The 22,874-nt window shown below is 35.4% G+C and overlaps 1 protein-coding gene across 1 annotated transcript in view; it reads left to right on the top strand.

The window, feature by feature from the left end:
* UBR2 (ubiquitin protein ligase E3 component n-recognin 2) overlaps window positions 1-22,874 on the top strand; it is a 105,036-nt gene that overhangs the window by 57,859 nt on the left and 24,303 nt on the right. The window contains 20 exon segments of the mRNA XM_081042326.1: window positions 48-82; window positions 326-509; window positions 2,817-2,878; window positions 3,537-3,647; window positions 4,482-4,547; window positions 5,935-6,057; window positions 6,196-6,259; window positions 7,224-7,348; window positions 9,265-9,317; window positions 10,291-10,393; window positions 11,203-11,251; window positions 11,674-11,828; window positions 13,833-13,935; window positions 16,197-16,306; window positions 16,420-16,500; window positions 16,835-17,013; window positions 17,572-17,771; window positions 20,112-20,205; window positions 20,959-21,120; window positions 22,604-22,707. Of these exon segments, the coding sequence (XP_080898452.1) occupies window positions 48-82; window positions 326-509; window positions 2,817-2,878; window positions 3,537-3,647; window positions 4,482-4,547; window positions 5,935-6,057; window positions 6,196-6,259; window positions 7,224-7,348; window positions 9,265-9,317; window positions 10,291-10,393; window positions 11,203-11,251; window positions 11,674-11,828; window positions 13,833-13,935; window positions 16,197-16,306; window positions 16,420-16,500; window positions 16,835-17,013; window positions 17,572-17,771; window positions 20,112-20,205; window positions 20,959-21,120; window positions 22,604-22,707 (2,163 nt within the window).

Raw genomic sequence — 22,874 nt, 5'->3', positions numbered from 1 at the left:
TGAGTTACTGACATAATCAATGGCCAGGTTTGAGAAAAACTTCAAAGATAAAATTGCCAGCTTAGTAATAGATCAGAAAATGGTAAATGAGTGAAATGAGCGGGTATTGGAATAACTTCTGGATTTCACAACTGTACAGAGATGTCATTCACTAAGATGGGGCACTGGAAGAGAGAGACTAGTTGGGGAGGGAAGATTGAGTTTGATTTTGCCCTATATTGATATTTGAGGTATTTACTCATCATCGAATTTGAGGTGCTTATTCAGTGTTGTAGAAACCCACCTTTTGGATAATTTACAGAAAACCCTCTTTTTTTTTTTTCAGGAAAAAGTGTTAATTGAAGCTTACAAGAAAAGCCTTGCTGTATTGATGCAGTGTCACGGTGGTTTTACTGATGGTGAACAGCCAATCACATTAAGCATTTGTGGACATTCAGTGGAAACTATCAGATACTGTGTTTCCCAAGAAAAAGTTAGCATTCACCTCCCAGTTTCTCGCTTACTTGCAGGTAAAGTATTTCTCCCCAAAAAGAACCCTGATATTATCTTTTAAATTGACTTGTGAGTAATATTTATTGAATTCCCACCACGCATTATTCTGAGAGCTTTACATGTATTAACTTATTTAATCATCACGTCGGCCTATGAGGTAGGTATTATAATTAAGTTTGCTTCACATGTGGGAAGACTGAAACATGGAGGTGATTTGCGTGGTGTCACACAGCAAGAACGTCAAAGTAGGAATTCTCAGGTAGTTTGGCACCAGAGGGCTTATAATGACTGTACCATAGTGCCTCTTCAGACTTAACTGTAGTTACCATGTTTTATTGTTTAACTCAACCCAACTTCAATTCAAGGTGATTGCTAACAAATTGAAACACCCTAGATTTTCTCTCACTGTCAGCTGTTTTCTTAATCAGTAATTGATAAGCTTTTTAAGCAACAGGTCAAGAGTAAGTTTCCAATTGGGGTGATAGTTTTTAATCATTAAGTAGTTGATTTCCAAGCCATTTATACTTGGTAGAATATTTGTTGAAGCTGCCACCTTGCAGCGGCAAAAGCTTTGAATATCTCTGGCGGACTCATTTCAGTACAGTTTCCTTCTATATTCCTTGATTGCAGGAATTCTTGTCCTACTCACATAATATTATTGTTCCATTTAGTTTCAGAGTAGAAAAGAGAAGTTCTAAAGGTAGGTATTTTACTCATTGCACAATTTGTCATTTATCTTAAGTGTGTAGCTCAGTAATTTGATATGATGTGAAAGTGGTTTTGTGATTGTATAAGAGATTGTGGGGGATTGGTATTGTTTCTTCCTTAAATGTTTGGTAGAATTCACAGTGAAACCATATGAACCTGATAACTTCCCTTTTGGAAGGTTTTAATTATTGATTCAATTTCTTTAATAGATACAGGCTGGTTCTGGTTATCCATTTCTTCTTGTGTGAGTTTTTAGTAGTTTGTGTCTTTCAAGAAATTGGTCGATTTTATCCGAGTTTTGAAACTTGTGGGCATAGAATTGTTCATAATAATGTCCCTGGCATCAATAGTAATGATCCCGCTTTCATTTTCTGGAGACGTTTTTTTCCCATTGTTCTGAGCATGATCACATGATCCTGCTGATAACTTTTGGACTGTTACTGAAACGGGTGATTTAAGACAACTTAGACATCTGAATATCCATAGAGCAAAAAATGAGTACCTAGAATGAAGGTATGACTATAGGCAATCTCCTAACTCCTGTAACTTGTTCAAGCCAGTTTTGTTTTTGTAAGTGCTTTGAGCAGCCTGAACTGTTGATCCTCAGCACCAGCAAACGACAGCGTGGCGTGTGTAAAGTATTCAACTAGAATGCAGGGAAGGAGGGTTCTGTCTGGTTGTGCAGGTGAAGCTGATGCCGACAGTTACCCACAGGGAAAATGGTCAAGACTGAAAATGGACTGATTTCTTCCAGATCTTTACCTCCCTCAACTCTTCTCAGTGGACATTTTTGAGCATTCTGTCTCACTGTTGGACGAACCGTGGCCTAATGCTTATTTTCTAACTGGAGAGCTAAGTAAATGTACATAAAACAGCCCTAGAACAGCTCGGAGTGTGTGCTGATGGAGCGGCGGCGGCAAAGGCCCAGTATAAGTTATTAGAATGGGATTCGTGATGCAGGTGTTCTTGGATGAGGAAAGGCTCCAACCAGGCTTGACCTCGTGGCCAGCATTTATTGATAAGACTGTGAAAAGCATTTTGTGTTTAGACAACATTCTTAGTTAATTCTTAGTTAACAGAATTAACTGAGGTTGAGCTATAAAAGAGCCCTATGTATTTAGAGACTGAAGAAGCTTTGACCCTAAACTGGAATTCCAGGGAACTTAATTCTGAGGTCAACATCTATACAGTGAATCCCAGGGCCAGTTCCTCTGTGCAGTTGCCAGAAGGATCTCTCACTGCTATACTTTAAATGGGAACAAACTCCATGGCCCACTGAATATGATTCTTCAAGTTGGCGTAACATGTATAAATGGCTTTGATAGTTACAATAGTTTCTTCTGCTATGTTTGTATGTCTAACATTTACTTCTATAAAATGTGATCAGTGTATGTTGGTACATGTAATGAAGACTCTAGTTCTAAATGTGCCTTTGATACAGAGGTTCATGAGAATAAAGCTTCATTTCTGGATGCAATTCATTTTATATCTTAATTTATAACATGGCAGTTTCCTAAAGAGAAGAGAAGTTAGATATAAAATTGAGTATTTGGGTTTTTTTTTCCTAAATTATTTTCACTTAACACAAACACATTTTTGTTTATTCTTCCATGCAGGTTTGCATGCATTATTAAGCAAAAGTGAAGTGGCATATAAGTTTCCAGAGCTCCTACCTCTAGTAAGTAGTACTAACTTGAAAAGTAAATACGTATTTATTATTTTCCATGTATTTGAAATCACTTTGAAGCAACGTTTATTAGTCGGGGTTCTCCAGAGAAACAGAACCAATAGAGAGAGTGTGTGTGTATGCGTGTGTGTGCACACATGTGTATGTATGTGTGAAGAGAGGAAGAGGCTCAAAGAGATTGATTTATTGTAAGGAATTTACTCATGCAGGTATGGGGCCTGGCAAGTCAGAAATAAGCCTGCAGGGCAGCCCGACAGGCCGGAGACCCAAGGAAGAGTTGCTGTTGCAGTCTGAAGTCCAGAGGCAGCCTGGAAGCAGAATTTCTTCATCCTTGGGGGGACCTCAGTCTTTTCTCTTAAGGCCTTCAACTAATTGGATGAGACCCACCCACTTTATGGAGAGTAATCTGCTTTACCCAAAGTCTACTGATTTCAATACTAATCACATCTACAAAATACCTTCACAGCAACGTCTAGCCCGGTGTTAATCAAAAGCTGGGTACCATTGCCTGGCCAAGTTGACACATAATTTTACCGTCATACAAATATACCTTAAAATAATTTTAACTTGTGCTTTATTTAAAGCATCCATCTCAATCAGTCTTCTCTATAAAGTTGAGAATTTTGTGTGTTTTTTTTTGTGTATACAGAGTGAACTTAGCCCACCCATGCTGATAGAACATCCTCTTAGATGTCTTGTTTTATGTGCCCAAGTTCATGCAGGAATGTGGAGAAGAAATGGGTTCTCTCTAGTAAACCAGGTACGTATTTTTTAATTCTATGGAGAGTGCTTGATCCATTCGTTGGCTTCTGTGAAGGATGTAATTTCCAGTGTCTTTACTCATTGAAAGTTGAGTATCTACATCAAAATGTTTGAGAAGATAAATACATTAAACCAAAAAAATTTCTTGGAAGTTTTCTTCATACTTTGTCAAGAAACAATATCAAAGATAGAAATGCACTTAGTTTTTTGATTTTTCACTTGAAATCGTTTATAAAACAAAGTTGGATATTAAAAAATAAAATAGGGAGCAGCTGGTTAGCTCAGTTGGTTAGAGCGTCGTACTCATAACACTAAGGTTGCTGGTTCCGATCCCCACATGGGCCACTGTGAGCTGCACCCTCCACAACTAGATTGAAACAACTTGGAGCTGATGGGTCCTGGAAAAATATACTTAATTTAAAAAGGAAAAAACAATGTGTGTGATAAAATAAAATAAAAATTCAGATTTTATCTACTTAAATTGGGTTAAAAGACAAAAGTTCTGTTAGTATAGCTCTGAAATTGAGATTTTAATTTTTAAGTCTCACCTAGGCTTGGTATAAGTTTTTTTCCCCATTTTTGTTAGCTATAAGCCTTTGTTAAGAGTCTCAGAAAGTTGGATGCAAAATGTGAACCATAGAGTGACATTATAATCTGGAAATTTCTTATTAATCTCTACTAAAATGATATTAACTACTGGGGAAAGCACATGGTGTGCCGAGCGCACGCGTGCACCCACTTACCCAAAACCCATGTGCTCTTGGGGGGTGGGGGAGAAGGGAGCTTCACAAACTAAAACCTATTTACCCAGTATAATTCTTTTTATTTTCAGATTTATTACTACCATAATGTGAAATGCAGGCGTGAAATGTTTGACAAGGATATAATAATGCTTCAGGTAATGAATTAAAAGCATTAAACTTAAAGGTGTGGGGAATGTTCCTCTTCCTGGTAACCCCATGAGAGCCCAATCACTCATGATCTCTCCCCCCAGATCTGTAACTCCAGCCTAGCCCTGTCTCCTAAGCTCCAAACTGAGATGGCTAACAGCCTGTAGAACTTTTCCATCTAGATTTCCTGGACGCATCTCAGATTTAACATTCAAAATAATTCCTCTTATTTCCTCCGTGCCTTCTTCCTATCTTGGGTTCCCTACCTTACTGAATTGTTCAACAATCTATATAGTTAAGTCAGAAACCTGAATGCCATTCTTTCTTCATTGTCCTCTGGTTGAAGACCCAGGCCCCTTAAACTGATTTTCAAGGCCTGTGATACTGAACTATGTTAAATTCCCTGAATTTGCCATGCTTTCCCTGCAGTCTTAAACCCTGCACATTTATTTCTTTTGCTCCGTAGATTGCCCACTCTAACCCCTCCTTTTTCCAGTTGCCTAGTAACTTCTTTTCCTGCATGTCTTAGTGTTTAGTTTAGTGTCACCTTTTCAGGAAGTCCTCCTTGACACACCAAACCGTGGCTAAGTATCCCTTTTGGGCGGGCTCATAGCATGGTGCTTCTGCTCACCGAAATATTAAGAACTGTTGGTTGTGCTTGCCTGTTTACTTTCCATCCTCTCCGCTAAACCATGCGAACAGTTTCTTGTTCCTTTTTTGGCCATTGAGCACAGCACAATGCTTTTCACATAGTAGTTTTTCCGTGTTACTGCTGAATGGATTTAGAAATTATTTTAAAAGGTACAGAACAGAATGTAAATTTCAAAAAAAGAAAATTATTGGTTCAAAAATAAATTAAAACCCAAGTTGATTTGGAATTTATACAAGGGGAATTAAAGGAGAATTATAACTAATATTTAAAAGCTGTAGCTTCAGTTAGTGTAGCGTTCATCACCAAAAATTAGTTTGAATTCTTGATAAGAGTTTAATATAGTTTATATAAAAAATACTAGTGAAGCTTAATTGACATACCACATTTCTCTCAGAGTCTATACCAGACAGTGATAAAGAGAACCCTGAAATAAAACTTCAGAACTAAATTCGGAGGGATACAATTAATTCAAAGCATTAAAAGAAAAGAGAACATATACAGTCCATGTTATTCTGATGTGTGGATTTAGGTAGGGGTTATTTTGTTTATGCTTTGTTTTGTTTTACAAGCTTGGATTCCTCTCCACACTTACAGAGATTGGGGCTGAGTTTCCATCTTTTATGGGGATTGGTGAACAAGCAAGCTGCTTTCTCTTGCTCAAAGCAAAATATCTCTCACTAATAGTTTAGTAGTTTTTTTGACCTTCCTCTTTTCCTTTATCTCAAAAAAAAAAAAAAAAAAAGACAGGTGTCTCCATGATGGATCCAAATCACTTCCTGATGATAATGCTCAGCCGCTTTGAACTTTACCAGATTTTCAGTACTCCAGACTATGGAAAAAGATTCAGTGCTGAGATTACCCACAAGGTAAGAGCAATTTTTATGAGACCACAACACATCATTAAAGAAGCATCCTTCATTCTTTTGGGTTATGTTAATCATCTGAAATAATACAATATTTATATTCTTATCTCTGAAGTTTATCTCCCCCCCCACTTGTTACAGGATGTAGTTCAGCAAAACAATACTCTAATAGAAGAAATGCTATACCTCATTATAATGCTTGTTGGTAAGTTTGGATTGTTTGAGACGTTTATAAATTACATTGGCTTTTGTGGTAGCAAATAGTTCAGAATTTCTGAACTGTGTTTCTTGTTTTGTTTGAGCGGCTACTCAGTTTTAGGGGAAGGAAATCAGAGCATCCATCTTTCTCTCCCCTCTGGTTACTGTGATGTTGAGAGTAACAGCACTGTGGAAAAAGGCGTGCAACTGCTGAAGCAGAATAAACTGGAAGACTGGGTGAAAAGAGGGGGACAGGAGAGTTTACTAGCAAGAATAGAATATTTAGGAGCTATTTACTGTTACTTTATATCTTACCTATATTTCCCTCCATGGATTTGTGGTGCAAAGTGTCATCTTGACTTCAGATATCATAATTCCAGGTTGATAGAAAGCTGTCACTAATAGATGCAGATGTCTTACTGCCTACATTTTCAGTCTATCTTTCCTATTCTCGTATCCTTTACCTTCTCCCACCTCCCCTGCAATTTCAAACACTTTTTAGTCCATAGAACAGAGACTCCTGGCAATTGTCAGGAGGTGATACCAATGAAAGAGGTCTCAGAAGGTGGTAATCTCCTTTGCCACAAGAGAGGACAGAGGAAGCCTCCCTCCCTGCTACATGTGGCAGATGGCATGAAGGCAATTCCCTAGGCTACTTGTACAACTGCCGCTATACCAATTCTTGACTACACGAATCCCTTCCCGCCTTCTGATCCCATTCTTTCAAAACTGCAACCAGAGTTCTCTCTCCACTGCCTAAAGCCTGCACTCACCCATTGTGTGTGAGACTCAGAAGTTTGGCTGGGAGCTGCTCACCCTAGCTTGTTGCCAGACCGGTCATTGCTTTTCCGTGACACAGAAAGAAAAATAGATTGTGTTGCATGCATTATCAGTATATATCATGTAAACATTGTGTTTATGTTAAATATGTGTGTGTGTGTGTGTGTGTGTGCTTTTTTCATTGTTCATAGGAGAGAGATTTAGTCCTGGAGTTGGACAGGTAAAAGCTACAGATGAAATTAAGCGAGAGATTATCCATCAGTTGAGCATCAAACCTATGGCTCATAGTGAATTGGTAAAGTCTTTGCCTGAAGATGTAAGTACCTACATTTTAAAAAAGAAAGTCATAGAAATCTTTTCCTACCTATCAGTGTGGTGTATATAGATTTACTTCTGTATACCTTTTCCACAATTGTAAAAACTACAGTTCTAGGACATATATAATGCTAGTCACTCTTATTGGAAGGAATTAGAAAATATGGGTGGTGAACACACAATGGGATTTATAGACGATGTAATACAGAATTGTACACCTGAAATCTATGTAATTACACTAACAATTGTCACCCCGATAAATTTAAAAAAAAAGAAAAGAATACTAGGGACTAGGAGTGAAAAGCAGCCTGTGAATAGACACTTTTACAATGAAACCTTGCAAGAGATAAATACACTCAGTAAAAGTAAACCTGGCCCTTGGGATTGAATACATGTATCCATCAGAGAGGTGTTGTTATAGGGTCTTTAGTACATAGTTGCCATGGGTAGAGTATTTTGAGAAAGGAAGTGAGGAAACTATAGTTTTCCAGAGCTTTTTCCTTCTGAAGCATGGAAAGACTACTTAGTTTAATGAGCCATCTTGTTTATTATAGTGAATGTAAAATAATATTCACATGAGCTTTCATAGGTTAATTGTAACTATTTTTCCTCCCAGGATTATTAAGTCAGCCACCTATTTTTCAGCCATGGGGCTTTTTAGAAGCCCACAACTTCAAGTTGGGAAAGGACTTTGTTTTCATTGAGGCTTTTCAAAATATTTTCCCAGATTTGAAATATAGATCAAAACTTTCAACCTTAATGTTCATTCTTCTAGGAATTAAACCTGTATTGTTGCATAGTGATACTTCTTTTAAACTTTGCATTATAAAAATTTCAAAAATCTATACGAATAAACATAATGAACCCATCACTAGCTTCAACAAATCACCAATCTTGTTTTATCTATATCCCAACCACTAATCCCTACACCCCCCCCCACTGGGTTATTTTATAGAGAATGCCAAGTTTACCACTTCATCTATAAATAAAGTTGTATATACCTAAAACAGTGGTTCTTAACCAGGAATGGTTTGCCTCCCCCTTCCCCCAGGGTACCTTTGGCTCTCAGGGCAGGGTGTGCGGTGCTCCTGGCATCCAATAAGCAGAGGCCAGGGATACTGCTAAACATTGCACAGTGCTCAGGACGACCACCCACAAAAACGAATCAGCTGGTCCAAATCTCGGTAGTACCAAGGTTGAGAAACTGATCTAAAAGATGGGGGCTTTTAGGAAAACCTATCCATATGCCATTATCATACCTAAAAACAAACAAACAATAATTAATAATTTCTTAATAATAATTTCTAAATTCTAGTCAGGATAAAAATTACTTGTACATTTTAATGCAGGAAATAAATCCTGAGTTATTAGATGAGGAAACAATTACAGTTTCACTTAGACTTTAAAATGAGGAACAATAAAATTTAAAACCACATTTTAAAAGTGGTGTATGCTTTGTATACAGTGATAGCAACTATATTTGCCAAACATTTTAACCAGATAATTCTTTATTTACAGAATTCCTATTAACATCTTATCATGGGATATGATATGATTTAGGAAATTCTATTTTTCTAAAAATAGATAAGAAATTAGTATAACTATTGCACAAAATATTACAATCTTACATAGTTTTGTGTAAATGTTATGTGTATTTTGTGTTTTTATTGAATTCCTTTGATTCCCTATAGTAGTGACTTGTTTTTAATTATATCAGTCTGAATGAATGTTTGCTTACCAAATAAGTTTCCCTAATTGTATATTAATCATTGTATTCACTATAGAGTCCTCATCTGTAAATACCAGGATAATAGTGTATCTGCTTCATAGGATTGCTTGAGGTTTAATGAGATAAAAAGCTCAGAGCACTAGCAGATATTAACATTAAACACACTTACTTGGTTCCTGTACTTTTAGGAAAACAAGGAAACTGGTATGGAGAATGTCATTGAAGCAGTTGCCCATTTCAAGTGAGTTTACTTTGTTTTTTCACATTCAGTTTTTTTAAACATTTTCTCAGTGGGTTTTTTGGTTTGTTTGTTTTTTGTTTTTTTTGTTTTTGGTTATGGAACTGGGAATGAAAATTACTGCTTTCAGAGAGTAACAGACATTTTGAAATACGTAATCCTGAACTGTATTTCTCACTGACTTTCACTTTATCTAGTGCTATGCTCAGCAATTTAAAGTCATTGTATTCAGAATAAGTGTTCATAACTGATAGTTTCAGATAATTACAATTAACCTGAGCGAGTGAGCTAAGTAAATGCATTGAGCTTTCTTAAAATTGGTTTCATTGTTTGTATTTGAATGTACCACCTAAATAGTAGGCCGGCCTCTGAATGCTGCCCTCTCTCTGACATTCATTGTGTTGCCCAATCAATAAGTTAGTTTATTCACTTAAGGCTGTTGAGGCAGTGTCTTAATCCTGCTTTTCCCTACTCCCCACCCCAATGGCAGTGTCTTTATTTTTGATTATAAAGATGATATTTGCTTCTAGAGAACAGACAGGGGAAAAAATACATAGAAAAGATTCTTTAAACCCTAAAATTGTACCTGCTTTTTTTCACTTGGTAGAACTTACCACAGGCGTCCTTACATGTCCCAATGTAGAAATTAACATCATTTTTAATGGTGTTCAGTTATTTGGAGATGTCATAGGTTGTGTAACCTATTCCTTGTTGTTAGACTTTAAATTGGTGCCACTACAGTGACCATCACGTTCAACTGTCCAGTTAGGATAAACTCAAAGTGTGGACATGCTAAATAAAATGGATGCTAAACTTTTGGATGTAGATAGCAAAATTCACCCACAGAAAATAGTACCAGCTTACATTAATCAGCAGGATATGAGAGCTCTGCTTTCTTATTCTGTTATCTAAGACTGTCTCATGAATTAGCGTGTGACTTCAGTAATATTTTAAGGACTTTTTTTTCTCCCTATAGGAAACCTGGGTTAACAGGACGAGGCATGTATGAACTGAAACCAGAGTGTGCCAAAGAATTCAATTTATATTTTTATCACTTTTCCAGGGCAGAGCAGTCCAAGGTAATTGGGAAAACTGAAAGTGTACTGGGGAAGGGTTGGGTTGGGTTTTGGGGTTTTTTTTAAAGTTTGTTCTGTTTTTATCAAAAAAACTTTTACTGCTTTTCACAGATTGAAAAACGATACATTTTTATTATAGAAAATTTGGAAAATATAAAAAGATACAAAGAAGAAAACACAGATTACCTGTAATACTGCATACTAACATTTTGGATTTTCCCCCCAGTGTTTTGTGCATACATATACATATAAGATCTATCTAATTACATATATATATATATATATATATATCCATTTATATATAATCGTATGTATTTACAGGCTTTTGAATACAAATTGTCAACCTATACTATAATCAGTTCATTTTACACTCATGTCAGAATTGCTACTACTTAACATTGTGTTTTTCCATAGTGATTTATGGAGTTTTCCTAATTATTCTTAGCTAGTTAAATTTTGCCTTTATCAATCTATTCTTTAAACACTTTTTTCTATAAATGGCACTAAACAATACTTAAATGTGAAACTTTTGTTAGTTTTTAATGCATGTCTTAGACCTCAAACCTAAATAAGTTTTTGGTTTGGTTTGTACATGTTTCCCCTGCATTTTAAAGCAATAAAGAACTCTTTTTGGGGACTTGGGGGGAAAGTTAACTTTGATACGTCAGTTTTGGGGTGACTACAAAACTAAGGATAAAAATCTTCGAAAATCCGAAAATAAGATGACAAAGATGAATTTATGTTAGTAGTTTTGGATATTGGGTTGTTTGGTATTACTAATTCCCTGTCCAAATTTTTTTCTTTATTATTAGGCAGAGGAAGCTCAACGGAAATTGAAAAGACAAAATAGGGAGGATACAGGTATTTTTAATCTTTCCAAAGATCTCATGTCAAACTCCTTTACTTGTTGAACATTGTTTTCTATTGACTAGGATGTTTATCCTGGGTGAAGTAGAAGATTTGAATATCAACTTTCTGACTGAACATTCAAGGAACTAATACATATGCTAATATAGAAAAGTCTGTACTGAGTCATCTCTGGGTTAATGGTTTTGTCTCAGATCTTAAGATGTTTCTATGGAAAAGAAAGACTTGTCTTTGTAGTGCTGCTATGTAGGTAGTTGTTTTTAATGCATTAGACTGACCTTGAGAAGATAAAATATAGCTTTAAGCTGTGTGTTAATGAATATTCATTGAGTGAAGACTATCAAAAATATCTAATAAAGGGATAGTTTTTTAAACGTGTTCCACAAAAGAAACCAATAATTAAACTTTATTTCCAGCACTTCCACCTCCAGTTTTGCCTTCATTCTGCCCTCTGTTTGCAAGTCTGGTTAACATTTTGCAGTCAGATGTCATGTTGTGCATCATGAGCACGATACTGCAGTGGGCCGTAGAGCATAATGGGTACGCCTGGTCCGAGTCCATGCTGCAAAGGGTAGGTTTGAAGACATTTATTATTTACATGTTTGGTAGTAACAGCCAAACTACCCTTGTCAGTATCTATACACAGAAAACTTCAGACAAATGTAATGTTACCTTAATTTGAAATAATAGTGTATGGTGACTGCTTTTGTGTCTGACAATGAAAATAAGATCTTCGCATACTGTAAACTGAAGCTGAAGTAAAATAATATTGTATGTCAACTATAATTGTGAGTGTGTGTGCGTGTGTGTGTGTATTCATGGGAGGTGGAATTTATACAGCATAAGGAACACAGTGGTATTGTAACAGTTCTATAAGATGTCAGAAGGTATCATTTTGTGAGGCATGTAGATGTCTAACTATTATGTTGCTTTGTACACCTGAAACTAATTAAAAAGAAATAAAATGTATCAGCTAATTCCAAAACAATAAAAATAAAAAAGTAAGAGCCTGGCAGTTATTTTGTACATGATTATGATTTCCGTGGTCCTTTTGGCCAATCTGCCTCTCGTTGATTGTCCTAAGATGTCTTTGTTTATGCAGTACTCTTATAATTTATATAATGTGTTACTTTTGGCATACGTTTTTCATTTAATTCTCAAAAAACCTGTGAGTTCATCAGTGCCCATATTTTTCAATTGAAACTGAAACTCAGAGACATATGGTCCTATGGCTAGTAAGTGGCAAGTCTAGAACTTTGTTTGTATTTTACTTTTTAGCTTTAATGTAAGTCATTCTTAAATTATCATCTCATTGAATTCCCGCAACACCCCTATTAGTAGATATAACTTTTTCCATTGTTTAGATAAGGAAGGCACATTTCAGTGAGATTCAGTTAACTAACTTGTCCATGTTACTCAACTAGTAAATAACATAATAATTACTTAATTTGTAGAATTAGCCTACTCTGTGCCTTATTTTATGCTAGACAGTTACAATATTTGTAACCCTCAGAACTCAGAAGGGAGGCTGGGTGTTTTTCCATTTTAAAGATGATGACATTAGGCTCAGAGGATTCCTTAAAGGCATGTAGCTTGAAAGCAGTGAAGCCAGGATTCAAATTAAGTTCTAGAATCTTCCTCCAGAGCCTTCCTTCAAAGCTACTGTTCTTTGCATTGTCTCAGCAGGCTCAGGTATCTCATGTGTATACTTAACCCCCCCCTCCTATTTATAAACATAACACTTAAAATGTGAAAATATGGGAACTCTGGCATAATAGAAACCATTGGTGTTACATGAGCAGAAGATTTGTGTGGAATGATGGACAAAAAAGGGAACGAACAGTATTTACCTTATAAATGCATTTGCTTCAGGCTAACCTAGGTTTTCCAAGTCTAACGACGACAATAGCCCTATGTATAGGGAAAGATACAGACCCCACGTACATATCCTTCAAAAATTGGAAATAAGGGTAAGAGCAATAAAAATGCAAATAGGTTCAGTGTAGTTACATGTTTCCTTAGAAGTTTGGTAAGGAATTTTTTGTGAGATACATTGAAGAACTATGAACATCTTTATAAATTATGTGGCATTAGAGATAAAAGTATGTCTCTTTTTGAGATGATTAAGAGTTTTAGTCCATAAAAAGAAATTAAACTAGGTAGTATTATAGACTGCATAATTATTTGATAGATGCATTTAGCTCTATTTGGCCACTGATTCTTAGAGTTTTTCTTAAGACTATAGGGTAGGGAAAGAATACAACTGAAAATTATATTTTATATGAATTGCTGGTCACATCTGGTAATAATTTTAATTTACCCTAAGAATTTGCAATTGGAATTTTCTTCCTAGCTGAAATAGAAATTATTGTTTCCTTACTGAGAATTCTTTATTACAAAATGAGCTATAGAGTTAAAAAACTTAATAAAAATTAGTACTTCGAATTGTATCATATTGCACTGTCTTTAATAGCTTGATTTATCTTTTTTAAAAGTGAATTCTTTTGTTATTTCTTATAAAAATATGTACTTGATTTGTGTTTTACTAAAAGTTACAAAACATATTGTATTTGAGGTGTTACATTTAATTGGAATGGCACTACAAGAAGAAAAACAGCATTTGGAGAATGTAACAGAAGAGCATATAGTAACATTTACCTTCACTCAGAAGATATCAAGTATGTATACACTTTTTATTAAACTAATTCAAGATATCAGTGATTTTAAATATGTAATTTATATATAATGTCAGAGGGGTAGTAGACTTGGAGGGCGTTATCACTGTGAGGGGTATAAATGTCTAGTCATTATGTTTTGTACACCTGAAACTAATATTTAAAAAATAAAATAATTTTTGAAATAAATAATTATGTAATTTAGCCTGTATTATTTGATCACATAGGTTCTAAATAGGTTTTATTCAACCCAGATTTCTGAGGGTCTATATATTCATCTGTATTAAAGGTACTATGTCAGATCATGACATATTTTTATAAAAATACTTAGGGCCTACCCATTCTTAAATATAAATTTTAATTCATAAACAGAAAAATTAATGAGGAATCCTTAGTTTGAAATCAGTACAGCACATACATATAAACTCTAGGATACATTTTTTAAAACAAAGTATGCTATCAGGATTTCACTTTAAATTGTTGATGTTATCTTACAAAAACATTGAAACTAAGAAAATCGGCTTTATATACAATATTAGATTATTGTTTTGTATAAAGTAATGTGACTCTTTTTTATGGCCAGGGAGGCTTTGTTTTGTTTTGTTTTAGCTTTTTATTAAAAATTTCAAACATACAGACAAGTTGAAAGAGTTGTACAGTAAACATCCATGTATTTACCACCTAGATTCAGTAGTTAGTATTTTAACCATTTGTTTTAGACATAATATTTTGCCTCTAAAGAGAAGCTTTTTCTTTATAATTTTCAGAGTAAGTAGTTGGTCTAAAAGTGACCTACAGTGGCGGCAACTGAGTCTTTTTCTTAGTGTTGTTTTTATTTTAACATTACTCATGGGTTTTTAATTTATTCAGTGTTTTATAGTCAGTTATAATCAGTAGTCTTTTTGATGTTCACCCTGTGCCAGTTTTGGTCAGTGGAAGTCTGTTCCTTTGCCTCTTTGTCCTTCTGACCCAACCCCATTAGTTACTGAGCACCAAGTCGCTTTCTGGCACAGAAGATGTCCCAGGCTCATATTATAAAGATCTGCAATCAACCATTTGCTGAGGTGTTTAAATGAATTTATGGTGGTAAAATAGGAGTTTATGAATTCCTTGATTGCAAAGGATTATTTCTATAACTTTGTTCAGTGTCATGTTCTTTGCCATCTCTTCCTGAAAAATAATCACTGTGAGAATACTAGGTTCTCCTGGGTGGTGGAGAAGAATGAAATAGTCCTTACGTGCTGCTAGATCTCTATTTTTATTTTTTCCCCCATCCAGTTAAATGGGAAGAAGAGGGGAAACTGCCTTTTCCCACTAAAGACTATATTCTTGGTTGCTAGCCTTTCCCTGCTCTTTTTCCTGCCTGTATTTCTTCCTATGAATTAACATTTTTGTCTTTTGCCCTTTTTTTTTAAATCACCAGTACTTTTTCTTTAGAATAACCACACAGAAAATTCCCTGATTTTACGTTCATTCATCACCATACAGTTAGGTTCTTTCACTTTTTCTTTCTTCCTTTTTCTTTCTTTCTTTTAACAATCATTTTCTCTGGATATTTCTCTTTAAACACTTTATGCAATTAAAACACACCATTTAGAGTCAGATCCCTAATTTATAGCCATAGAATTTTAGACCTGAAAGAATATTAAAGATCGCATAGTTCAGTCTCTTCATCTCTTAGGAAAGAGGAACCAGAATGGTCACACCTAAATCAAGAAAATCAGTAATTGGACATTTCCCACTATAAAACTAAATTAGCTAATATTGGATTAAATGTTCTCTTAAGAATATGGACTTTTATCTTTTTCCCGACTCAGTATCTTTTCCTCAAATAAATAATTCATAGAGGAAGAATTTTTTTTTTTAATAAAGAAAAGGTCAAAGCAAATAGCTATATTTATACACTGTGTACGCCTGTAATCCTAATTCATTTTCTTAGATTTGTAAAATCTCAAGTAGACTTTTTAGCGGGGTTTTTATTTAATTAGAGACTATGTTAAAATAATCATTTGGTACAAGATGTAAGTTTTGAATGATTAAAGCATTCTAGTTGTTAATGACTTGTTTGTGATGTACAAATACGTCACATTCTCAAGAAATACTGAAAATCTCCCAAGAAGTAGAGCTGTAATCAAATAATAGGCAAATGACATTATGAGCAACTTCCTTTACGTTCTTGATCCCTAATTTATAGCCATAGAATAGTAATTAGCACTATGGATTGTTAGCTGTTGTCATTGTGCCTTTTATTTTTTCCACCGTAGAGCCTGGTGAAGCACCAAACAACTCTCCTAGCATTCTAGCTATGCTGGAAACACTGCAAAATGCTCCTTACCTAGAAGTCCACAAAGATATGATTAGATGGATTTTAAAGGTAAGATTTTCTGCATCACTCATGCTTTTTGTGAGAAACATTAAATATTTATCTTTAAATTTTGATGATGTTTCATAATTTCAGAATAACTAATGCTTTTTTTTTTTTCATAGACTTTTAATGCTATTAAGAAAATGAGGGAGAGTTCATCCGCCAGTCCTGTGGCAGAGACAGAAGGCACCGTAACAGAAGAGGTACAAGAAGTGAAATGGGGTGATAAGGAAAAATTGTAGCAAGTTCACTATTTAAATTTATCGGCAATACGTTGATAGTTGACATTATTCCCCCCAAAATTGTAAATTTCAAGAAGTGTGCCACTATTTATCTTTTATTAGTTGTAGCAATTTTTTAGTCTGCCTTTTTTTTAAAAAAAAAAAACATGGTAGATTGCTTTAAGAAATCTTTTATTTACATAAGTGAGATTGTAGAATAGCTTTTCATTTGTATTTACAATAAAGATATTTCTGCTTTGGGAAGAAAATGTGCACTTAGTATCTAATGGTCTAATTAAATGAAGCATAATTTCAGAGTCCAAGAGACAAAGACAAAGCCGAGAGGAAGAGAAAAGCTGAGATTGCCCGGCTGCGCAGAGAGAAGATCATGGCCCAGATGTCGGAGATGCAGCGGCACTTTATTGATGAGAACCGAGAACTCTTTCAGCAGACACTGGAACTGGATGTCTCTACCTCTGCTGCTCTTGATAATAGGTACAAAAACAAAACAAAACAAACAAAAAGTCAAAAAGTTTTTATTTCTTAGCATTGATTCTCAACTGGGAAAGAATTTGGTTTTTCTCTTATAAGTACACTTTTAATGCTAAAATAATATGGAAGATTGATAGGTAAATTTTGTGGCCTCCACTTACAGGAATTAATCTTAGAAACTGAGTTTATTAGTATAAGTTTATGAGAGTATCTCCACAGATAAGGTAATTAATGTGTATGCTTAAAATGATGTGATATACAGAAGACCCTTGACATTTATTAAGAATGAGTACGCCAGGCTCATTTACCTCAGTGTCTGCCTTCTGTGTTGTATGTGGGATTGCTATGAGCCTTAAAGGAAATGGTTTCATTCATATGAAAGACTCTGTCAATTTAAGTCATTAAAACCATGTGTGTTGAACCTGAAACTAATATAATAAAAAATAATAGTTTTTTTAAAAAACGTGTGTATCGAATAAGTGGATACCTGGAGCCTACTGTTTTATGATTATATAGAAATTTCTTAGGCTCATTGATTATACTTACAACCTTTTATTGCAGCCCTATGATTTCAGATATGACGCTTACAGCATTGGGCCCAGCACAAACACAGGTCCCTAAACAAAGACAATTTGTTACCTGTATATTGTGTCAAGAAGAACAAGAGGTGAAGGTGGAAAGCAGAGCAATGGTCCTGGCAGCATTTGTTCAAAGATCAACTGTATTATCAAAAAACAGAAGCAAATTCATTCAGGATCCGGGTAAGCCATAGCTAAATCCTCTCTTCCCTGTTAACGACTGCCACTTAGTGTGGGTGGTGATACACAGAATTTTATTAAATACTAACTCCATGGCATGGTGGTGTCTTAGGCAGGTATTTAGGCAGAAATTCCCCACTGGACAGGTGTGGAAACATTCCGGCAAGTTAAGTGTCATTCCTGAATTACACAGCTGGTAAATAGCAGAGATTCAAAGGAAAGCTTGTTTTTGTGATATAACATTACCAATACTTTGGTACTTAACAATGTTTCTCATTCTTCAGCACACTTGTAAATTCTTTATAATTAGTTGACACACTGAAATAACAATAATAATTATTTGATCTCATGGAGAGATCCAAAGAGGAATCTCTTAAGAACAGTGTGTGAGTTAGCTATGTGAGCAGCAATCCTTGAGCCACATTCTGATTTAGTGATGATCACGGATCGAGTTCCCCAGAAAGCCGAATCTTGAGAAAGAGGTTACCATGCAGTACATTTGTTAGGGAGAGTTTTGGCCTCGACATTTGTAGAATGGGGGAGAAGGAAGCAGGTTTGGGCAAGGGAGAAGTTGAACAGTCCCGCAAAGCCCTCAGCCAGTCCCATGGGAGTTCTGGAGGTAGGTGGCCCTTCAGAGGTGTCGAGTTGCGGCAAGAGGGCTGGGTCTTTCTACCTGGACACTGATCAGTGATCGGTTGTGAGGGACCTCTGAAAAGAGGAGTGACCTTGAGCAAAGCAGTCATCACTTAAAGAGGAGTGCCTTCTTCCAATTGCTGAGGAAGTAAAACGTTCATTCCTGCAGGGGCGTCTAGGCTACACATTACTGAGTCCAGACAAAGTTTTATGTCTCTCCTCTCAGACTTGTTTATATGTGCAAGTGCCTCAACAATACCAGTAAACTTTTTTTTATTTTGTTCATTTATTCTTTAGATTCCACATATCATGTGGCATTAGTCCTATGTGTCTGACTTACTCCCCCTCAGCACAGTACCCTCTAGGTCCATCCATGTTGTTGCACGTGGCAAAATTTCATTCTTTTTTATGGCTGAGTAACATTGGTGTGTGGTGTGTGTGTGTGTGTGTGTGTGTGTGTGTGTGTGTGTCCTCTTCTTTATCCATTCATCCATTGATGGACATCCACAATACCAGTAAACTTTTTTTTTTTTTTAAAGGAGGGCACAGCTCACAGTGTCCCACGCGGAAATCAGACTGGCAACCCTGGTCTTATTAGCACCGCGCTCTAACCAACTGAGCTAACCGGCCACCCTCCAGTAAACTTCTTGAGAGTAGGAACTGTGTCTTAGGGATTTCCAAAGCACTTATTTAGGGAGTGCCTTTCACACTGTAGTATTCAAAGGAAGTTTGAAAACCCACTGATGAGATTGCCTTTCTCTGTATGGAAAGTGCACAGTGGGGCTGTCAAGCACCTACCTAGTTAAGAAAGGTTGGTCTGGTTCACCTTAAGAAATGGTCATTAGGACGAGATGATTTATAAATTTCATTCCAGGCTGAAGATAAAGTTCCCAAGGTTACTTTATTTCATAAAGAAAAACCTTAGGCTGACGACAAGCAGATTTTCTTTGTGCTATAACATTTTCACTGTTATATAAAGCAAATTGAAACTTGAGTATTTTTTTTCTAGACTGTTAGTGGATTTCTAAGATTATACTAATTTATACAGAAAATTTCAGAAGAAACCAGGTACCCATCTTATGGTCGTCTTCATTTTTCATCTCCTTAAAGTATAAACAATTAGCACCAGAACAAGAGACTGTCTGATTTGCCCTTCTCTACACACACACACCACACACCCCACCACACCATCTGGATATTTTGTCGCCACTTTGGCTGGCTCTGGTACAGTATTTGTTCCTCTCTGCGTGAGTGTCGTTAGGCAGAATCTCCTCTAGGGAGCGCCCCATTACTGCCAAAACATCTTTTTTTTTTGTTAGAAATCATTGTGACCCAGCTGCCCGCAGGTGTTAAAGGCAGTCCCATGGAGAATATCCCTTTTACCGAGCTCAGGGCTTTTGCAGGGAATAAGAATCTCTCAGTGCCCTGAAAGCGTGAAATGTTCAAAAGATTAGATGTACTTAAATACAGAATTCCAATTTCAGTTAATAACGCAGGGATTCTTTATTTGCTCAGGGTGACAAAAAAGGGTCCTGCTTTCTAAGTGATCCAGGCTCTTGCATAAATTACTCTATCTCAAAGGAAAAGAATAAACTAGTATTTCATTTCAAGTTTACACACTCTTATCAAGGGTTCACAATTTGAAGTCCATTCATTGTAGGAAAATTAAATGCTTGATGTTTTGTTTTGTTTATTTGTTTTATAATGCAGACAAATATGATCCATTGTTCATGCACCCTAACCTGTCTTGTGGAACACACACTGGTAGCTGTGGACACGTGATGCATGCGCATTGTTGGCAAAGGTAAGTTGTATTCTTCATATCAGTTAAGAAAAGCTTATCTGAACACTCAAAATATAAAGGAAATTGCATTCTAGAAAAAGGGAGAACTAAAGATGTTGAAGACAAAATCTGTATTACTGCCTAATAAATAGCAATTAAAATTGATTTACTTTGTCATGCATGTATAGGAGTGGCAGAAATTTCGTAATATATCAAATATATGTTTTAACATGGGGATCTGTATTGACTTACAAACTGGATGGAGAAAAAAGATTTTTACAATGGGATAAAGCCTAGAAGAGCAGGGTCTTTCAAAAGTGAACAACTCTTGTTCTGAAGGTGTTATTCTTGTGCTTCCTGAGACTGTCATGGCTCCCTGAGCCTAAGTTGGGATAACCTCAAAGTTGTTCTACTTGGATACTTTCTGTGCTTCTGTAAAACCAACAAATCAATACTGTTATGCTAGCTCTATGCTCATTGAGTTATCATGTAGCCACAAACCCAGACAGCACTGGGACCAAGAAATTGGCTGCTTTCTGAATGCTTATTTGCAAAGCAGTCTGTTTTTGACTGTTTTAGAACTCTTAGCACCCATTTTGATCATTAAAGCAACTCCAAAATTAAAGTCCCAGTGTTGAAAATAATTCAGTTCATTTTAAGATTTTAATTTTTGGATTATTTGTGAAAACAAATTATTTAAAATGTTGAAGCTTGTGGCTCTCATTGAAAAAAATTACCTTTGTTTTTCATACCTCATGTTCTCTAATTGTAAAGGTATTTTGATTCCGTTCAAGCTAAAGAACAGCGAAGGCAACAGCGATTACGCTTACATACAAGCTATGACGTAGAAAATGGAGAATTCCTTTGTCCCCTTTGTGAATGCTTGAGTAATACTGTTATTCCTCTGCTACTTCCTCCAAGAAATATTTTTAACAAGTAAGTTTTAGCTCATAAAACCTTAACATCAAAGTAATAGTTTGAAGATGAGATAATAAACCCAGAGGGAGGGAAATCACTCTAGGTAATTGCATAATGTTTTCCAGATACTTTCCAAACTTCATTTAGTCATTTCTTCTAGCAGACTTGCAAAATATGATTTTGGTTTTTAGAAAGGAATGGGCCAAAATTTAAGTTTCTTGATCATCCATAAGCACTGTAGAAGATACAAAATTCTTGTGTATTCGTGAAAACTCTTCTTTATTTCTGGAACCCTACTTTAAATATCTCTCTCATGCTTTTCAAGAGATACTCAGTAAATTGATAGGGGAGAGAGGGACATCTCAAACTGACTTGGTTGAATATACTAACGATTAAATATAATTTTTTTGCCAATTACTGGCTTACAACAGCTTCAGGACTTGAGCCCAAAAAGGAAAATCTATTGGTATGTTTAAAATGGAAAAATTTTTGTCATCTCATAATTTTTAGGGTGCTTCTAATTAATAGTATTGGACATGCTCATTGCAGATATGAGTTTGATACTCTGCTATTTAAATCTGATTTTCATTTCTCAGTTTAGAATTATGGTATCTACCTTACATGCACAAAAGTAATTTAAGTTTTATGAATATGAATCATCTATTAATTTCTGTGATACTATTTGGATTCAGTTCAAAGCAGTCAGTTGTTTTTTTCTCTTCAATTTTAGGAGTTCAAACTATGGTGTCTTAATTTATGCTACCACAAAATGTTCTTAAAATGCTGTTAGATTTGAGTATAAGCTCATGCTTTTTTATCACAAAAGAATATGGTGCTGCCTTACATCTGCATTTGAACTAATAAATGAATCATTAGATTAAGGATTCACTGCATAAAAGGAGGGAAAAAATCACCTTTGGATCTCACCTGTCACTTTTGTGGTTCAGGTTTTGTATTTTTTCCATGCGAGTCAGTTATGACGTAGTCATGAAGAACAGAGGCTTCGGAGTTTGATATAACGGGGTTTGAATGCCAGATCCATTCCTTACATGGCCTTAGTCAAGTTACATAGCTCTAAACCTCAGCTTCCTCATCTGTAAAATGGGGACAATAATATAAACTGTTTCATCTGAATATTTTGAGGATTAAATCTAATACTGTTAAATGTTTTACTAAGTGCTTGTCGCATAATAAGTACTCAGTAAACATTAGTGGTGCTTTGGTGACTGATGTTTAAGAAATACTAGCAATAGCAAATTCTAGTACTGAAAAAAGTGAAATTTTTGACAAATAATGTTATTAGCTTCATAGTGACAAATATGTTTTTATTTCCATTGGCAAATACCTATTTTTCTAAAGGAACAGATTTCCCCCGGGCTTTATATATATATATATATTTAAAGTGTGTTTAAAATATTACACCCATGATCATTTAAGGAGTCTTTTTGTGTCTTAAACTAAGCAACAACAACAGAATACTAAACACTATAATCTTTTCTAGCAGGTTAAATTTTTCAGACCAACCAAATCTGGCTCAATGGATTAAAACAATATCTCAGCAAATAAAAGCATTGCAGATCCTTAGGAAAGAAGAAAGTATTCCTAGTAAGTTCTGATGACCTGCTTTCATTTTTCCGTGAAGTCTAAGATTGTTGGAGAATGTGGTTCCAGAGAGAATTGTTCAAGAATGTTTTTAAAGGGAAACCTCGCATTTTAAACTTTGTCTTATTCTCATTTTCTTTGTCCTACTGAACTAAATTTGCTTGACTACA

The sequence above is a fragment of the Rhinolophus hipposideros genome (assembly GCF_964194185.1).
Source record: "Rhinolophus hipposideros genome assembly, chromosome: 3".
Classification (NCBI taxonomy): domain Eukaryota; kingdom Metazoa; phylum Chordata; class Mammalia; order Chiroptera; family Rhinolophidae; genus Rhinolophus; species Rhinolophus hipposideros.
The sequence above is the reverse complement of the archived record's forward strand: the minus strand, read 5'-3'. Positions and strand labels throughout refer to the sequence as shown.